Source organism: Plasmodium cynomolgi, chromosome 13 (assembly GCF_000321355.1).
Source record: "Plasmodium cynomolgi strain B DNA, chromosome 13, whole genome shotgun sequence".
In the NCBI taxonomy this organism is placed as follows: Eukaryota; Apicomplexa; class Aconoidasida; order Haemosporida; family Plasmodiidae; genus Plasmodium; species Plasmodium cynomolgi.
The window spans coordinates 1,255,273-1,274,334 of NC_020406.1; the positions used below are offsets into that span (position 1 = coordinate 1,255,273).

Consider the following 19,062-nt stretch of genomic DNA (forward strand, 5'->3'; position numbering starts at 1 on the left):
CTTACCATATGCACATTTTGCCCCTTTTAAACACCCTCCACTACTCCCACTTTAGTTACTTATCTGTTCCTTTATTCTCCTACTCATTTTGTTCCCCTCATTTTTTAACCAAGCGAATTATCACATAATTTTAAAAAAGATGTTTGAATAAGAGGACCCTTTAAGAATGACGGGAGTGTACTTTCCCTCGGGGTGGGACACCTGATCAGGTTGTGTACTTGTGCACCTCTGCTTTGTTGCGCCATCTGCTATCTGCCTCTGCCACAGGGTCTCTGCCAAACGGTCTCTCTCTGCCAAACAGCCTCTCTCTGCCGAACGGTCTCTTCCTTGAGGAGCGCCAGTTTCACCCCACCCCCGCGGAGTGCCAGGCACGGCCAAAATTTAATCTCCTTCCCGCTACTTGCCCCTTGAGGCGAAGCAGCCCTTTTTGTAGGAGGAAGCACAAATTGTGCGCTAAGAAATATGACCATTTTTTTTTAAAAAAGGATAAAGCGACACGCGGAAAATGCCAAAGGGAGGTACCCCAAGTAACTGTGCAAATGATACATTGAACGGGAAGGAAAAAAAAGAAAAAAAAATACGCCAAGTGGAGGAACTCCGCTCCTCTAAAAATACGCTGCTCATTGCACGCTTGCATTGCGCATTGCGGGTGGAACTGAAGCAGCGTTCCAACGAGGGCGCAGTGTTCGCAGCGGCAGCAGCGAGGCTAAGCCATGCAGGTGATGCAGGTGATGCAGCTGATGGAGGTGACGCAGGTAATGCAGGTAATGCAGTTAATACAGGCGATGTAGATGACGCAGGTGACGCACGGGATACACTGTGGATAGCCCTCCCGTCATGCCCCGAAGGGAGCAAAACTCTACACGGAACAGTAAAGCAAATTGAGTACCTCCTTAGTGTTTGCACGGTGCAACCTGTACCGCGGTAACCCCAACAGAGGGCTTGATCGAACGGGTTGACGCTGGTGAGAAGGGAGAAGGTCCCCGAGGGAGCCCCTTATTAGGAGTCCATCCCCCCCAAAAGGAAGCCCCTTATTAGGAGTCCATCCCCCCCAAAGGAAGCCCCTTATTAGGAGGCCATCCCCCCCAAAGTAGAATGATCGCCCGAAAGAAAATAGCCAAGCGCAGGGGGAGGAGGAATCTCTTCCAGCTGTACCTGAGCATGCGGGGGGAGAAATGCCAGAGGGACGGAGGGCAGAGGGAGGGAGGGCAGGATGATGCTCATGGGGGGCATCCCCAAGGGATTCACTCAAACCACCAAGGTGGTGTCCACCCAAGCGAACAGCCCCACATTTTGCATCTAGAAAAACAGGTCAAAATAAAGCTGGAGGAACAGTCTAGCTTACTCTCCATAAAAGGGATTGACAGAGTAGACGTCCAACAGAAAAAAGGAAAACATTCAATCATCTGTATTCATTACATAAAAAATATGTGCATGAAAAATTTGTTCTGTAATTATTTACACCAACTTATCTATGCAAAAATACCAGCCTGTAAAAATTTCCTCAAAAATAATTACTGCGCTGACAAAGTACGTGGGTCTTGTATGTTCAGACACACACAAGAAAATATCAACCCAGGAGGGTCTGCAGAAAGTAGAGATGATTACTTAGATGATGTGTTGAAATTCCTGTATGAAAAAAATATCTGTGTGAATTATTTGCTAGGCTTTTGTAACTTAGGATACAATTGCAAAAAAGTGCATAAATATAAAAGTAGGAAATTTATTAACCTTATAAGTACCCTACCCAAGTTTTACTTAGACCACATTTTAGTGAATCAACGTTTGTATACCCACCTGTATAGCAATCAGAAGAAGCTATCCTTAGACATGAGCAAGTTAAGGGATGCCTTGATTGTTCTTAGTGGGGAGAAGTACCAGGAGAAGGTACCTCTATCTGTCAATTCAAACAGTTCAAAAAATGAGAAGGAAAATATCCAAACGGATGACTTATCTGTGAGGAATTTAGACCACCATCAGCGTGGAGTCAACAATGATATGCATCGCCACCTTGGAGGAGGTTTATCTCTCCAAAAAGAGGACCAAAATGAGTGGCCTCATGAGGGTAGAAGTTATCCAAACGCTTCAAATGCGCAGGGCAGCAGTAGACATTACCATCCAAAAGTAGGGGTTAGCGGAGGTACTAAAAATTTGGATGATTTTTTCCCCCTTGGTGACAATATCACAATGACCAGTCGAGAGAAGGAAAAAGGATTCACACAAAACAACAGAGTGGGTACCAATACAGACAAGAAGAATCAAGAAAATCTGATGAACATCCCTGGCATATATGACATAAATAATGAAATAGTCCCATGTGAAAAAATAAAAATTTTTATAATAAAATGTAATCAAATTTCTCACTTATATTTATCCATTCTGTATGGAGTATGGGCTACGGGAAAAAACAACACGAGGAAATTTATCACCCTGTTCAAAGAAAATTATACCATTATATTTCTTTTCTCCGTTAATGAAAGTGGAGGGTTTCAAGGCTATGCAAAGATGGTAACTATGCCTATCAAAAATTTGTATGAAAATTTATGGGGACCTATAACGAAGAGGTTGGGAGGGAATTTTCGTATCCAGTGGATTAAGATTGCCAAAATTGACTTTGATGCTTTTAAGAATATGAAGAATCCGTGTAATGAAAATTTGCCTCTGAAAAAAAGCAGAGATGGGACGGAGTTGCCTCTGAATTTGGCTTCTATCATATGTAATAGGATCTATGCTTTACCCAGTGAAGACTTCCTAGCAGGCACGATTTATGAATACAAGCGCCGGATAAACCATGCTGCCTTCTTTGAGAATTTGCACAAACAGGGTTTACTCAACAGCAACACTGTGTGGGACATGCGCATATTTAGCCTCAACCAGCAGTCCGACTGCGAGCGGATTACCTTCGTCGACGGCACGGAGCAGGCCATTGGGTAGGGGGTGGTCCCGGGGAGAGGTTCACACAGAGAAACTACAACGCCACAACGATGCGCCCCCTTGGAGGAAGAGTAAAAATCCACACGCAGTTTGCAACGTAACCAGGCGATAACAATTTGCCCCTTTTACGTGGAAAGAAAAAATTCCCTCCTTGTGTCAGCGGCGCGTATTCCCCATTAGCTAACTGCAAATGTAGGTACAGTCATAAAAAATAAAAAATAAAAACAAACACAAGGAAATGCAAAAAAGAGCAGTTTTCCTTCCGAAAGAGCAAAAAAAAAAAAAGTTAACTATAAAACAAAAAAAAAACGACTGCAACTAAGTGGATGCACATGTAGGGTGCGGGGCGCGTCAAAAAATAAAAACGGCCAGCGCTCTTTCCGTCCTGCTGCAAAAATGTTTTCAATAAGCTTTAACCATTTTTTGTGCGTCATGACCCAAGGCATAAAAAAGCGAGTTGGAAAAAATTGCTTATCGATGAATATACAACCGATGTTTGGAAAAAAAAGGAAAGCTCCCAAGCGGTTGTTTAGCGACTTATATGTATACCATTATACATTTTTAATGAGAGAAGAAAAAAAAAAAAAAAAAAAAAAAAAAAAAGGGTTACCTTCTCAAGTGAAAGAGGAAGAGCAGCCCTACAAGTCCTGGAGACGAACAAGCATGCGTATGTATGCATTTACACGCAAATGAATTTTTGTGTGAAAATTTCCCTAGCAGCTAACGAAAACGTGTTCTTATGAAAACGACGCCCTTGCGATTCCTGCTAATTTTAAATAGGTATTGTACCCATTTTGCGCGAGAAATTTGTATAATATTTGTCCCCTTCCCCATTTCGCGCCCTGACTTTTTTTTCTCCCCCCCTGCGTACCTCGCAACGCAGCTCCCTTTCATGTTCGTCACCTAACCCCTATGTATAGTAGTGTATGTACCATTACGTGTGACCTCTCACTTTTTTGCGAAGCAGTGTATTGTCACGCGTTACACCCATTCTTCCCGCGTGACCGCGTGTACGCACCTCCCTGCGCAATATTTTCCACCCCCCACCTGTGACTTCCTAACTGCAACGTAGCAGAGTAGCAACTTCACAACTTCACAACTTCATAACTTCACAACTGCTCAACCGCTTAACCGCTCAACCGCTTAACCGCTCAACCGCTTAACTTCGTGACTTGCCCCCCCCCCTGAGAAAACATGCGCCAACTCAGCTATTTTCACTTTTTTTTGTTTTTCGCCCTCCTGAACCCGTCGATAAAATTAACAAGGAGCTTCAGTTTCTACCACAACTTGGAACACGCGAGCGCCCCCACGCACCTGAAGAAGAAGCCCAGCATGGTGTACGACCTCATAGTCATTGGAGGCGGCAGTGGCGGCATGGCCGCGGCTAGACGAGCAGCCAGGTGGGTTCACGGAGAGGAGTGCCCCGCGTGAACACGCCAGAGGCTGCACTTGCCTTTGCATCAGCATCTGCATCAGCATCAGTATCTGCATCTGCATCAGCATCTGCATCAGAATCTGCATCAGAATCTGCTCCCACGTTTGCACCTGAACCCACATTTGCACCTCCCTGCACACACACACCGCAGGAACAAGGCCAAAGTTGCACTCGTGGAAAAGGCTTACCTTGGAGGCACCTGCGTGAATGTCGGCTGCGTGCCAAAGAAGGTAGAGGCAGGGAAAAGCGGCGGAGCCGAGTCCTCCGCTGTTTTGCAGCCCACAAAGGGGGGAAAATTTACCTGCGCTGGAAAGCAAATGTGCTGCTAGGCAGTAGGCCCCCGTTTGATGCACCCCCTGTTTGATGCACCCCCTGTTTGATGCACCCCCCGTTTGATGCACCCCTTTTTGACGCGCCCCTTTTTGACGTGCCCCCCTTTCCCCTTTCCTCCCCAACCAGATAATGTTCAACGCGGCGTCTATCCATGACATCTTAGAGAACTCGAGGCACTACGGATTCGACACACAATTCAGTTTCAACCTTCCGTTGCTAGTCGAAAGGAGAGACAGATACATACGAAGATTGAACGATATTTATAGGCAAAATTTGAAGAAGGATAATGTGGAATATTTTGAAGGGAAAGCAAGCTTGCTCAGCGAAAATAAAGTCTTAATAAAAAAAGTGAAGAACAAAGGTGATGTCGAGGAAGACTTAGATGTAGGAGACGATGATGAAGTGATCGAAGGAAAAAATATCCTTATAGCAGTCGGAAATAAACCAGTATTTCCAAATGTGAAAGGAATCGAACATACCATTTCGAGTGACGATTTTTTTAAAATAAAAGAAGCCAAAAGGATAGGAATTGTAGGCAGTGGATACATAGCAGTGGAGCTCATTAACGTCATCAGGAGATTAGGAATCGAGTCCTACATCTTTGCTAGAGGAAACAGACTTCTCAGAAAATTTGACGAAACAGTTATTAACGAATTAGAAAATGACATGAAAAAAAATAACATCAATATTATTAACCATGCAAATGTAGAAGAAATCGAAAAGGTGAAAGAAAATAATTTAACCATTTATTTATCAGATGGAAGAAAGTACGAGCACTTTGATTACGTGATTTACTGTATTGGTCGATCTCCTAATACAAAGGACCTAAATTTACAGGTGGTCAACATCAAAACTGAGAAGGATTACATTCTTGTGGATGATAATCAAAGGACAAACGTGAAACACATTTATGCAGTAGGTGATTGTTGCATGGTGAAAAAGAAACAAGAAACTGAAGACCTGAATTTACTCAAACTTTACAATGAAGAGGTGTACTTAAAGAAAAAGGAAAACGCTTCTACAGACTCCTATTTTAATGTGCAACTGACCCCGGTGGCTATTAACGCTGGAAGGTTACTAGCCGATAGACTGTTCCTGAACAAGTCTAGAAAAACGAATTATAAATTAATACCCACTGTTATTTTTTCTCATCCCCCAATTGGAACCATCGGATTTTCAGAACAGGAAGCTAATGACATATATGGCAAGGAGAATGTGAAAATTTACGAGTCAAGATTTACAAACTTGTTTTTTTCTGTCTATGATATGGACCCTGCACAGAAGGAGAAGACTTACCTTAAATTGGTTTGCGTTGGTAAGGAGGAGTTAATTAAGGGTCTTCACATTATCGGACTCAATGCGGATGAAATTATACAAGGCTTTGCCGTCGCCTTGAAGATGAACGCCACGAAGAAGGACTTCGACGAGACCATACCCATACACCCCACGGCTGCGGAGGAGTTCCTCACCATGCAGCCCTGGATGAAGTGAGCTTCCCTGTGGTAACAGGCGCGCCCCCACCCCACAATTTGACGGCTTTGCCGGTGCGGCCCACCCGCTTGGTACACCGTTTGGTACACCGTTTGGTACACCCGTTTGGTACACCCGTTTGGTACACCGCTTGGCACACCGCTTGGCACACCGCTTGGCCCACCACTTCGTGTGCACGTCCAAACGCTAACCGACTGTTTGCATTGCCAACCTTCCCTCACTTAACTCGTTAAATCGATCAACCTGCGTCAGATGAGGCGAACCGGCGGGGAGGGCACCACTGTGCAATAAGTGGCCAGTGTTTGCCCCCTTCGCCCCATCACCCACTTTTCCACAAGGAACATTTAAAAAAAAAATTCCTTTTTTTAATTTTTTTTTTTTTTCCCTTGGTTCGACGTAAAAGGGTTAAAAACACATTTAAAAGGGCATTTAAAAAAGCTGTAAAAATGGCCACACACGAATGTGTGCTGAAAAAAAAAAAAGGGCACCCATAAATACGTGCGTGGTGCGTAGCGCGTGGCAAACATTTCGCTGGCACGAGCGCGTCGCTTTGTACTCTGGAACGAGCGTGTCTCTTTATACTCTAGCACGAACACGTCGCCTTATCCGCTTACACGAGCAGCGGAGTCGCATGGGGCCTTGAAGTCAAAAACTCCACATCGTGTTGTCCACACTCTCTCTCCGCTACCCCTCTCACGGCTTCGCATTTTTGTAGTACAAGTAAGACTTGGCAATGGCATGGCTGCACAAATTGTTAATATTGTCATTTAGCAAGTTATTGCTCATGGTCAGCACGTACGGGAACAGCAAAGATGGCTGTGGGATGCTCTTAAAAATATTTTGCATGTTAATGTCTTCTTCGTTTGTCTCCTGATTGTCATGCTCAATTTTATTTTTTTCTTTCTCGAGTTTTTTCTTTTCTTGATAAATTTTCTGCGTCTGCAGTTGCTTGAAGACATCCTTTTTATATTTTATCATTTTGTCCTGTTCTGTTTTTAGCAACTCAAGGGATTTGCACGTATCGTGGATGTAACTCTCCAGAGAGTCCACCTCCTGTGTATTCAAATAATCCATAGAGGAGACAAAATTCTTGTTTTTATTTTTAAGTACCTTCAAAAAGAGGGAACTTATAATGGAGTTCTTTATACGAATGGGGATTTTCTGCAAAATCGTTTTACTGTTCAGTCCTTTCTTCTTCAATTCAACATTCAGGATATCATTAAATTGATTAAATGTGGCATTTTTTATTTGGTTCTTAATTTCGAACACTACATCGACGTCTATTTTGTACGCAGAAAAAATTAATTTCCCATATTTTTCACCAAAGCAAAGGACAAAGGAGTTTTTGTTAATTAGGGAACACATCAGGAGTGTGGCCAACACTTCCTTCTTCTTAATATCACAAATGTTGATGTAAAATCCGAAAGATGTTGTATCAAAGTTCAGCTCTGCCATAATATTCATATAATCGTCATAATATGTGTTCACTTCACTTATATATTTTTCTCCCTCTTCCTCATATTTATTCTTATTAAAATATAACACTAAATTATTTAGCAACTCGGTTTGTCTTTGTTTTGCAATTTGATATTTATTTGTCATTTTGGAAATTTTGTCAATACATATATCTTCAATATTGCACACACAAAATGATTGGTTAATTTCTACAACGTTTAATTTTTTTGGATCATTTTTTTTATTTTTTTTCTTATCCTTTGCTGTATCTTTTTTTTTCTTTTTCATTTTTTTCTCATCATTATCATCATTATCGTCATCGTCATCATCATCGTCATCATCATCGTCATCATCATCATCTTCATCTTCATCATCTTCCTCTTCGTCGTCTGCATCATTTTTATTTTTATTACCCACTCCATCTTCTTCTTCCTCGTTATTTCCAGTTTTTTCCCTTTTTTTTTTTTTTTTTTTTTTTTTCTTCATTATTTTTTATATAATATCCTAGTAACTCTCCTCTCAAATCTTTATTCTTTGCTATTTGACTGATGACAACACTGTTTAGTACAATTTCGAAATCATCTCCTTCTGTTGAGCTGTCACTATCAATGTCTTTTTCTTCCTTAGCATTTTCAATTTTTTCCTTTAATTGTTCCAATTTCTCCGCTTCTGCTTCCTTTTTTTCTTTGGCCTCTGTTTGGGCCCTCATATGGGGGGGGACGTACTTCATTCTGCCGCCACGTGGTGATGAGGAGTGCGTGCAGACGATTACCTAACTGCGGCTACTGCGCAAAAGGGAAGGGGAGTTGCCGTTTTTCTATGCGTGCGGCAAATTATGTGGCCTGCGTGCCAGGTGAAGAGACGTGAGGTGCTTTCTTCTGCTCTGCCTCGAGGCACGGGGAAACAACCGAACGCCCACACACAGGCTTGTCAAAACTGCAATTTGGAAAAAGTGAAAGCCGTGCAATGCAATGCAGCGCAAAGCAACGCAGTAAAAAGGTAAAGCAAAACAGTGAAGCAGCAAACCTGCAAAACAGAAAACCAACAAAACAGCAAAACAGAACAATAATATAACTTATCACGAAATGGTGGCGAAACAAACTTTTAATTTTTTGCACTCAAAAAAAAAAAAAAAAAAAAAAAAAAAGATGAATTAATGGGATGCAAATTTAATTCCGGTTAGCATGTCACATATGCTGGTGTGAACCCCCCACGTGCATACGCATCTACATCGGCACATCCGCACGCTAGCACAGGGAGGAGTGAATTATGTAACAACGCGTCAGACGTCCACGAACATCAATAGGGCAATGCAAAAATTGTTGTTTAGGAGAAAAGCAGCAGGGGTGTGAATTTTTTTTTTTTTTTGGAGGGGGGGGAGGCGTTTCCCTTTTATGAACCCTCGGCCAGGGCTGCTAACGCTGTTCTGCTATTGGGTTACTAATTTGACGCAAACGCAAAAGGATGCGATTAGGCAAATATATGTACCACCAATAGGATGGGGCATAGGTGAACATACATACATAATACGCTCGGGGGGTTCGTCAATTTAGGGTGTTCAGCGCTGTGACACTGCATTTAACCATGTCAATAAAAGATCGTATGAAAAGAAGGGAAAAAAAAAAAAAAAAAACACTTAAAGTGTACTTTATATATAATGCCACATATTTATGTGTTTCATTTTATGTAATTTCATATTTGTATGTACATATCCCTCTGCGTTTGTTTTTTTTTTTTTTTTTTCCGTTTCGCAGTTGAAGGGTTACTCTTTATGTTCGTAAAAATGGCCTACGTTGAATGCGTGGTTTTTGCTTATGCGTTTGCTCATACGCAGGGAAATGTATGCAATGCGTACGCGCATAAATACATACATATGTATTTTTACTATGTACATTTATTTTCCCTTCGTGAACTGAATTGGTGAGTGGGGAGGAAAAACACGCCAGAAAAAAGTGAAGTGAGAAAAAAATGAAGTGATAAAAAAACGAAGTGGGAAAAAAATCAAGTGAGAAAAAAAAGTGAAACGAAAAAAAAGTGAAATGAAAAAAAAGATGAAAGGGAAAACCGAAATGACAGAAAAGGGGAAGTGGAAACGGGGGCGTAACCGGATAAAGTAAAAAAAAAACACAGGTTAGTCAGGTTTGTGTAGCATACAATGCGCGGTATGCGAAGTTTAGGCCGAGAAAAAGTAACTCGCGAAGAAGTGACACCGGAAGTGGCTAACAGACGCTGCGTGGCTCTTCGTTGGCCGTTTTTCTTTGCCTCGTCGTTGGCCGCTTTTCTTTGCCTCTTCGCTGGCTGCTTTTCTTTGCCGCTTCCCTTCTGCAGTGGAAAGCCACCCCCCCCGAGTTCGCCTCGGTCACGCTATACTTGGTGCAGGAAAAAACCACCACGGGATTGTGAAATCAGAGGTGGGGGGCAGCTGTTCCCCTGCGCACGCACGCAAGCTGGTGGATGGCACGTATGTATGTACGCACGTATGCGCGTATGCGTGTATGCGGAGGTGGGCCTTCCTTCACTCACGCTTCGCATGCGTTTTTTCCCCGCCCTCTTCGGCAAACACTCCACTGTTAGACTTTCTCCTCTGTGTTTTTTTTTTCTTTTAAACTAACCACTTTTTTCGCATCAAGTTGGGAAATGTACATTCGTTTTCCATCCGTTTGAAAATTATCAATTTTTTTTTTTTTTTTCCGCTGTGTGAAATAAATGTGAACAGTTGGAAAGGAAGCGTTGTAAAAAGGGCAAGCTAAAGCGGAAAAAATGTGGAGCAGCGAAACTGCTAAACAGCGAAACAGCGAAACTGCTAAACTGCGAAACAGCGAAACTGCAAAACTGCAAACTGTAAAACTGTAAAATTGTAAAACTGCGAAACTGCCAAGCGGCGAAGTTGCCAAAATGGGGAAACAGAAAATAACCCATTAGGTGACACGCGCGAATTAATTTTCCCAAGGGTTGGGAATGGTTCACAAAATGTGAAATTTTGGTGATTTTTTTTTTTTTTTTTCCTCATCTACATGTGTGGTTTGATTTCACCCCACCTGTTTCTTCTTCGTCTTGTGCCATTTTGTCGACGTGAGCGATCACGCAGTTCAACCTGACACCGTCGCGCTCTTCGAGTTTCGAGTTTTTAGTTCCTCACCAATGGAGCAGTCCGCAGGTATAACCCCCCTCGACGGCACACGCAGTGTGAATCTCAACCCAACCGTAACATCAGCCACCCCTGTGCATACAAGCGATTCCTTGATGATACCTCCACGCCACACCTTGTTCACTTGTGTGGGGCCAAATGCACACTACACCCACTGCTGCTGTCCCCCACCCCCTCCCCCTTGGTAGAGTCACATCCGGAGGATTTGTCAAGGAGGAGCAGTGAAGCATTTTCCTCTTCAAAGCAAGGGTACGTACTTAAGGGTGTGTACGCCTGGATGGCGTGTCGAAGGTTACGCGGTGTGACATATGAGTGATTACGCGGTGTGACATATGAGCGATTACGCGGTGTGACATATGAGCGATTACGCGGTGTGACATATGAGCGATTACGCGGTGTGACATATGAGCGATTACGCGGTGTGACATATGAGCGATTACGCGGTGTGACATCTGAGTGGTTACGCAGCGCGACATATCGACAGCTTCGTATGCTTCTTATCCTGTCATGAAAACACACACACCAGGTCAATGTGTTCACGGCTTAATGTGCACCATTTTTTTTTTTTTTCTCATTCGTCCCTCCCCCACCTCGATGTACCCCTTCACGCGCGTCACCTTGGAAATCGCAGCAGCGAAGAGGTCAGCGTCGAGGAGCTAAAGAAAAAGGTCAAGGATTTGGAGCTGCAGCTCGAGTACGAAATAAATCGACACGAGGCTGAGGTGCAGGAGAAGTAGGAAGCAAAAAAAAAAAGCAAAAAAAAAAGCAAAAAAAAAAAAGCGAAAAAAATGTGCAAAAAAGCGCAAAAAAGGTGCAAAAAAAGGCACGACAACGTTGCCGCCACGAAAGAGGTAGCCCCTTTCGACTCGCTCGAATCTGTGCAGATCCGCACATGTGTATGCACCCCCCCCATATGTGGTGCCCAGAACACTCCCCTCCCCCGCCCCTCATGCACATGGCCACTCACCCCCTACTCACTTCTCCCTTTTTTCTCACCACTGAGCAGAGAGGAAAACATAAAATCACTGGAAGAAAAAATAAACGAGCTAGAGTGTTCGAAAAAAGAATCCGAGGAAAAGGATGAAGCCATCCTAAACATGAGCGAACAGCTTCTCATCTTATCGAACAAGTACGACGTGTTGGTGAAGGAATCAAAGCTACAGGAAGAGGAGCTGAAGCATTTAAAAAATAAAAAAAAATACAGAAACGATAAAACGAATGAGTTCATAATTACACTAAAAAAACAAAATGAAGATTTTAAAAAGGACAATGAAACTCTAACGGACAAATATTCCAATCTGCTTATGGAAAATAGTGGCCTTAAATGTTCTTGCAAAATGCTACAAGAACAGCTACAGGAGAGTCAGAAAAACTTGGAATTTCTAAAGGTGCATAATACAAAGGTGAGTTGTTCACTTGGGATGGAAAAGTAACAGTTGTGATGTGAGCTCTTTCACGAGGTTCTCTTTTTTCATCGACATGATCATGTCGTCGTTCGATTTGTTAACCTGTATCCCACACCACTGACACCCCAACATTATGATCTTCTTGCCACACATACACCCTACAGGAGTTTGACGAGAAAAGTGCCCTTCAAATTTTAAACCTCGGAACGGTTGGGAAATTCTTTACACGTGAATGTTTCACCCCTCTTCCTAATTTGAGCACCATGTTGTTTTTAAAAACTTGACCTTTTGTTTATCCTATGGGTGCTCTCCATTTCAGTGTGTGTGCGTGGGGGGGGAGGTTGCCGCAGTTATTTTTTTTTGTGTGTGAACTTTTCCTATGTGATGAATCCACGAAGTGTGTTGTTTTTCCGTACTGCTGTTCTCTTCATTTTACTTTACCCCTTTCCCCCGTTCACGCATTCCTTTCGTCCAATTTCAGGGGTTACTGCAAAAGAGGAGCTTCAGCAAAGGTACCATCGCGTGTTGCATTTTTCTCCTTAAGCTTAGTTGAGTTCCCCAGTTTTGTCCCTCCCACTTTTGTCCCTCCCACTTTTGTTCATCCCAATTTTGCCTCTCCCACTTTTGTCTCTCCCAATTTTGTCCCTCCCAATTTTTCTTACAGATGGAAATGAAGCCAATCCGCTCAAACTAGAAATAGAATACAAAGATATGATAATAAAGAAATTGCTTCGGAAGAGTTTGACGGAGGAGAAGATGAAGGGGATGGACCAAAACAACAATGACAGCTTCAACGGGAGGGGCAGCACAATGGGAAAGGATTGCAACCAGAAGGGGGAGGACTGCCCAAATGAGGAGGGCTCCCCAAATGAGGCGAACTCTCCAAATGAGGCGAACTCTCCAAATGAGGCGGACTCTCCAAACAATAACTCCTTTAACCACAACGGGGAGCAACTAATTACATTCGAGGTTAGTTTTCAAAGCAAGTGGGGTGAACCATCTTCTCCCTTACGTTCATCCCTATTGATCCTACTTCTATACATCGCCATGGATGCACCTCTTTCCATCTTCCTATCTCTCCATCTTTCTATCTTTCCCTTTTTTTTTTTTTTTTTTAACCCCTCCCCTGTGCGCAGAAAAAACTGGAGGAGCTGTACCAAAAGTGTGTGCAGTCGCAGAGCGACAATGACCAATTGAAGGTGGGGATAAAAGAAGCAAGAGGAAACACCACGTCGACTGGCATCGTCGTTGCTATAGCGGTGTTAGCGCTAGCCAGGCTTTTACACCCCGCGTGGAAAATCCGCACGGATACCCCGCGTCGACACCACGTCGACACCACGCGTGTGCCCCCTTTTTCTATGCCCCCTTTTTCTATGCCCCCCTTTTCTACGTGCCACTTCCCCCCCCGCAGAACAAAATTAAAAAGTTGACTGATCATATAGATGACCTGAAAAAGGAAAACGCAGATTTGTTGGGAATAATCGTAAGTCATTTTGCTCCCCCCTCTGTTTTTTTGGTCACTCGCGTGTAGCGAATAAGTATAAAAATGAGCCCTCATTTTTGCATGGCGATAAAATCCTTGTTCTGATTTGTTTATTCCTTCCCCTTTTTTTGTTTTTTTTTTCGCTGCACCTTGTTATCCTCTCGAATTAGGACACTCTGAGGGAGTACATCAACAAGGCCTATCGCGAAGACGTGAATGTTCACCAGTAAGTCCTTCCCCGCAGTGGCATTTGCCACTGTTCGCAGCGAGTGCTCCTCATCTGCATCGCTCCGTTTAAGCACTCCCTGGAAATTTCTCTCTCTCCAAAATCTGCAGATTTGACGACTTGATAAACAACCTCCTTAAGGAGAACTCAACCCTGAATGACGAACTATCCAAGCAGAAAAAAAAGTAATCACCCCCCGGGGAGAAAAGCAAAAAAATAAAATAAAAAATACTCAAATAGAAAATATGTTACACGAAAAAAAAAAAAAGACGTACATTGGAACGTAGTGACAGCACCTGCGCGGTGAACACACCAATCAGTGTGCCACACGTGAAGGTGCCCCGTCTGTCAAATCGATTATTTATTCCCCCTTTGCGCGAACACTGAAACTCTCTCACAGGAACATGGTAGACACGTACTTCTTCAATAAAGAATTGCAACTGATACAGAATGACAAATTTAAAATTATAGAAAAATTTGATGAATCGAATGTGAATAATTTCCCCCACTTGTACGAACCGCTAAACGTGACTCTTAACGAAGCTCCACATGAGTACCATGACGAGATCGCTGAAAAAAGGGAAGCAGGACGAGATCACGGGGAGATTGCTACTCCTAAAAAGGACAAGGATGAGAGGAAAAATGGAAAAAACTCCCACCTCGTCAAGTCCAACAGGCCAGTAATCACAGACGAGTTGGTCCACACGTACATGAAGGATTATATGATGAATGTGCAGAACAGGACATGATGGCAGGAGTGTCTGGAGTTATTGCGGAGGCCATCTGACCAAGCGGTTAAGCGCAGAAGCAATGGGACACCTGAGTTATCCCTCCCCCCCCTGTTATAATGCACCACTTTAAGATCTGCACTTGCACGTGTGTACACTCCACCATGTGTTAGCAGTTACAAAAAGGAGGATGCACTGTGCGAGTTATTTTTTTGTTCCTTTTTGGTTTCTTTTCCGATCCTTTTTTTGGTGCGTTTTCGGTGGCTCGCCCAGCCCGATTTGCTTCCTCAAATGAGCGAAAGGTATTAACAAAAAAAAAAAAAAAAATTATCCAGGTGTTCCAACTTTCTTCGGCTATTTCCCCAGCTCAGTCGTGCAACCGTGTTAGGCACGAAAAGGGCCACATTATTTTTTTCGTTTTTTTGTCTTACGGTGCGCCATGCCGTGTCACGTTAGCGGCACTGTTTGGTTCGTTTATATTTGTGTTAATGTTCATGCGTATGTTCACGAGTGTGTGTACTTTTTTGTGGCGTTCACCTTTGCGCGCGCTCGCTGTGTTCGCTTTTTTTATTTTTTTTTTCCCCACTGAGCCAACAATTCTTAAGAAGATAAAAACGGCGAACTCGTTTTTAACGCCCCATTTGGGTGTGCGCCCGAACCTCGCACGGTCACGTGACGGTCATCGCCATTTTAAACCTTCACCTTGGAGCTAATCAGCTGAAGTTAAATCAGCATTGCACGGGGAAAGCAAACTGCTATAGCATAATAACAGTACGGTAAGGCAGACACTCTGAGGGAGGAGCTCTTATGGCCGTATTACTTCCCCCTTGCACAGATAATCGCAGCTCACTCACAAGTGCAAAAAAAAATTGACCAAAATAAATGCGCAAAATAAGTCACATACGATAGGACAGCTTTTCCAACCCCCTCCCTCCTGTGTGATAAAATCTCAAACAAACATGGACTTGGACCAAGTTGAAGAAAGGATAAAAAAACTCGAAGAAAATATTGCCAAATTTGAAGAGCAGGAGTTACGCAACATAGAGAATATAAAAAATGAAATAAAGCTACTTGACACACATGTAAGCGAATTGAACAAAAAAAAAAACAACAAACGATTGCTAAACGCGAACAAATGCTTTGCACACAAATTATTACAAAAAAAGGGAAATTGCAACAAAAAAAAAAATACATCAAGGATATAAAAAGGGACATTCTTTTTCAATTAAAGTTACTGAAGGATGAAAAAAAAGAAAAAAAAAAAACGACAACTTGTTGCAAAAAAGTTTTAACTTCCAACACTTAAAAGAATTCACTGACCAAGTGAAGCAAAACTTTTTAATGTTAAATGTGCAGAGAGAGTATTCCATAAAATCTATGTTTGAAGAAATTAGCAAAATTAAAAACAAAGCCATTGCATACTTCAACAAATTTTTAATCATACAAAAAGAAATTCACTCTCTCCTGCAGTCCATAAATAACAATGCCCTGACAGACCTGTTCGTCCTGGCTCAAAATTCCTTACTCTTCCAAAAGGAAGTGGCTAACATGTTTCAGCGTTTTTACCGCCAGGTGGAAAATTCCCTCACCGGGCTGTGACTGCTGAGCGGCGGGGGGGGGACGGCTTCTCCATTGTGGCCATTCGCAGTGTGTATATTTACCGCGTCTGCATTGCGAGGACCGATTTTGCGTAACTCTGCTTTTTAATACCCTTTGGGAGTGGGGTCACACTTCCCGCTGCGGCAAAAACTAGACGACCCTGCATCCCTGCCGAAGGGGCCCCTTTACAAATCGCTATCTTCTTTTAATTCTTAATCGTTTGCCCCTATGGGCGCAGAAGAGCCGCCTTCCCTTAAAGGAACCCCTCGTTCACCACGCTCCAGCAGATACCCTCCCCGGATTGGAAACTATGCCTTGGAGTGCGTAGTGGACGCGGTTCGTGCAGCTAGCCAACAAACACACTTGCACAGGTGTAACCCTGTTCGTTTCGCTGCTATGGTTCGCTACACATTTGCTTCGTCATTCCTTTTTCGTTTACGTCGCATTGGAAATCGGTACAAGCGCATGGGAGCAAAAAGGAAAGACTTTTTTTTTTTTTTTTTGCATATATTTGAAAACTCAGGTGCGTGTTTGTTCACTTCCTAAATGCAATTTTAAAGCATTTTTATAACCCGTTAAAAATATGACTTCCTTTAATTGCTCGCACAACGTGCGGGTGGGAGGTCCAACACCGATGTTGCCACGTTTAACGTAGAGTGTAGAAAAGAAAAATGGCACTGAAATGGGTGGCAATGGGTCACAGAGGCTGTCAAGTGCAGCGACGCGTTAGCAGCACAGAAAAAAAAAAAACATACATATGTATGTTCACCCCTTGGGGACTACAAACAAATGTGCAAAAATTGCCTATCCATCTTTTTCGTGCTATACATTGCAGCGACATCGTTTACCTTTTTCCTTCCACTGCGTTATGACAGTTTCCTATGTGGGGTGAATTGCTACGTGGGAGAGGGCCGCCATCCCCCTTTAACGAACGCTAAGTGCCTTGTGAGTGGCCAAAACATTTACAGAAAGGACTGTTAAGGGGTACGGCCCGCTTCACGCTTCGAACTTTGTACTTCAGCCCAGTGCACATAACATAAGCATAGAAATGCGCGCGGGGGGAGAGGGTTGTGTATGGGCACGGCATGTGCAGCTGCTACAGAGTTGGGGCACGCACAATCCGTGGGCGCGGTGGTAGTGGTGGTGGAGGTGCATCTATCATGTGCACATATATCTTGCTACCACCACTGAGCCACCGAATCATGACACCACCGCTACCACTTGTACTCCTTTACGGAAGGGAAAAACCTAATGACAAGCTTGCAGCCGCACTACTTGTTTTATCCTACACAGATGGTACTTTTTTTTTCCCTTTTTTTTTTCTTTTTTGTTTCTTTCAAAAATGGGAGGATATTACCTGAATGGTTTCTTTGCTGACCTTTTTTTCTTAACTTGTAGATATAGGTATATAATACTTTAGATGGTAGGGTTGCAAAAAAAAAAAAAAAGCGCCAACCAGGAGGGGCGACCAAAGGAATAATGAATGCCCCCTAACCCTAAATGTGCAAATAAAAGTTAGCGCAGCTTGTCAATGGATTAACGACGTTGAAACTAAACTTAAGCTTTCTTTTCTCCTTTTACGCACAGATATATATAAACGCTGCCCTGGCTATATGCTTCATGCTATGTATAAGAAAGGCCAATTTTATTTTCACTTCCGGGCAGCAACTTTTATGCGTAAAAGATTGCATCATACCCAACAGGGTTATTTTTCCTTTCTTTAATTATTTCTTTTAAACTCATTGGAGCTTTAAAAAAAAAAAAAAAAAAAAAAAGGGGGAAAGACTGCGCTTCGGTTTTTTTATACCGTACGTTGTTGACCACTCTTGCAGCGTTTGCCCACTTGGCGGTCCATGCAGAGTAACCTTCCCCACCTCCCCCCCCTCTTGACATATTTTTTCGCGCAATCCTTTTTGAAATTTCAAAGAAAAGCACGGATACGCCCCTCGCGCGGCGAAAGCTTCGTCGGCATGTATTTTTCCCCGCCTTCCGTTTTCCTTAACCGTAATTTAGTGAACAAGGGAATTTCCCCCCCCCAACCCCATTTTTTTTTTTCCCACGTACATGCGCAGAGGGCATTGAAAAAGGTAAGCAAAAAAAGGTACGGGAAAAAGGTAAGCAAAAAAAGGTACGGGAAAAAGGTAAGCAAAAAAAGGTACGGGAAAAAAGCATGCAAAAAGGTATGGGAAAAAAGTACGCTAAAATGTACGGGAAAAAAGTACGCTAAAATATACGTAAAAATTACGCAAAAGGTTCCCAAATAGCACAGCGAAAAAATCGAACTAAAAAAAAAAAAAAAGCAAAGTGAAAATTCCCACTTACGTATTTTTATCATTTTGAACGCCTTCAGTTCACCATTTCCAGCGCTTTCAGCGTTTTGGCCATTTTCACAATTTTTACCTTTTTGGCCATTTTCAATGTTTCATCTCTCAGTTTTGCATTTTTAAAAGAGCTTAACCTGTTTGATTATGCCCGAGAGGGGAGAGCAGGGACATCCATCCCTCTCAACGCTTTTGTTTTGAATTGTCATTTTTTTTGCTCATCCGTTTGCGTACAGATATGTACATGTTTGTTTAGAGCCTCCTTTGTGTGTCACCCAGCAGGCGCGAGGTGCTTACGTGAAAGGCCACGCGCGCATACCGCCTTCTGTGCTTATCTCGTTTGTACATACCGCGCATGCGTTATTCTCCTTACATCATACGTGCACAACACGAGGCTCCCATTTTGTTGCGCAGTTCATGGAGGTACATTTTCAAACCGGAAAAGGGGGAAATAAACATAAAAGGGGAAAAACCCAATCAAGTGACGAGAAACAGACATTTGG

At 42.9% G+C, this 19,062-nt stretch overlaps 5 protein-coding genes across 5 annotated transcripts; 4 read left to right on the forward strand and 1 right to left on the reverse strand.

Moving 5' to 3' along the window:
* Window positions 1-1,095: 1,095 nt before the first annotated feature.
* PCYB_133730 (YT521-B-like family protein) lies at window positions 1,096-2,934 on the forward strand (the record flags this gene model as incomplete). The annotated part of the gene is made up of 2 exons (XM_004224398.1): window positions 1,096-1,956; window positions 2,098-2,934. The coding sequence occupies 2 exons, from the start codon at window positions 1,096-1,098 to the stop codon at window positions 2,932-2,934; spliced, it is 1,698 nt and encodes a 565-aa protein (XP_004224446.1).
* A 1,194-nt stretch (window positions 2,935-4,128) lies between these two features.
* On the forward strand, window positions 4,129-6,193 carry PCYB_133740 (glutathione reductase; the record flags this gene model as incomplete). Its single annotated transcript, XM_004224399.1, has 3 exons — window positions 4,129-4,334; window positions 4,521-4,599; window positions 4,829-6,193. 3 exons carry the CDS (start codon window positions 4,129-4,131, stop codon window positions 6,191-6,193), a joined length of 1,650 nt encoding a protein of 549 aa, XP_004224447.1.
* Window positions 6,194-6,886: 693 nt separating this feature from the next.
* PCYB_133750 (hypothetical protein) lies at window positions 6,887-8,134 on the reverse strand (the record flags this gene model as incomplete). The annotated part of the gene is made up of 2 exons (XM_004224400.1): window positions 6,887-7,303; window positions 7,400-8,134. 2 exons carry the CDS (start codon window positions 8,132-8,134, stop codon window positions 6,887-6,889), a joined length of 1,152 nt encoding a protein of 383 aa, XP_004224448.1.
* Window positions 8,135-10,789: 2,655 nt separating this feature from the next.
* PCYB_133760 (hypothetical protein) lies at window positions 10,790-14,686 on the forward strand (the record flags this gene model as incomplete). The annotated part of the gene is made up of 12 exons (XM_004224401.1): window positions 10,790-10,805; window positions 10,985-11,045; window positions 11,428-11,529; window positions 11,803-12,199; window positions 12,367-12,411; window positions 12,684-12,714; window positions 12,867-13,171; window positions 13,339-13,461; window positions 13,614-13,685; window positions 13,856-13,911; window positions 14,022-14,096; window positions 14,312-14,686. The coding sequence occupies 12 exons, from the start codon at window positions 10,790-10,792 to the stop codon at window positions 14,658-14,660; spliced, it is 1,632 nt and encodes a 543-aa protein (XP_004224449.1). The 3' UTR covers window positions 14,661-14,686.
* Window positions 14,687-15,598: 912 nt separating this feature from the next.
* PCYB_133770 (hypothetical protein) lies at window positions 15,599-16,238 on the forward strand (the record flags this gene model as incomplete). Its single annotated transcript, XM_004224402.1, has 2 exons — window positions 15,599-15,721; window positions 15,996-16,238. The coding sequence occupies 2 exons, from the start codon at window positions 15,599-15,601 to the stop codon at window positions 16,236-16,238; spliced, it is 366 nt and encodes a 121-aa protein (XP_004224450.1).
* Between the last annotated feature and the right edge of the window lie 2,824 nt (window positions 16,239-19,062).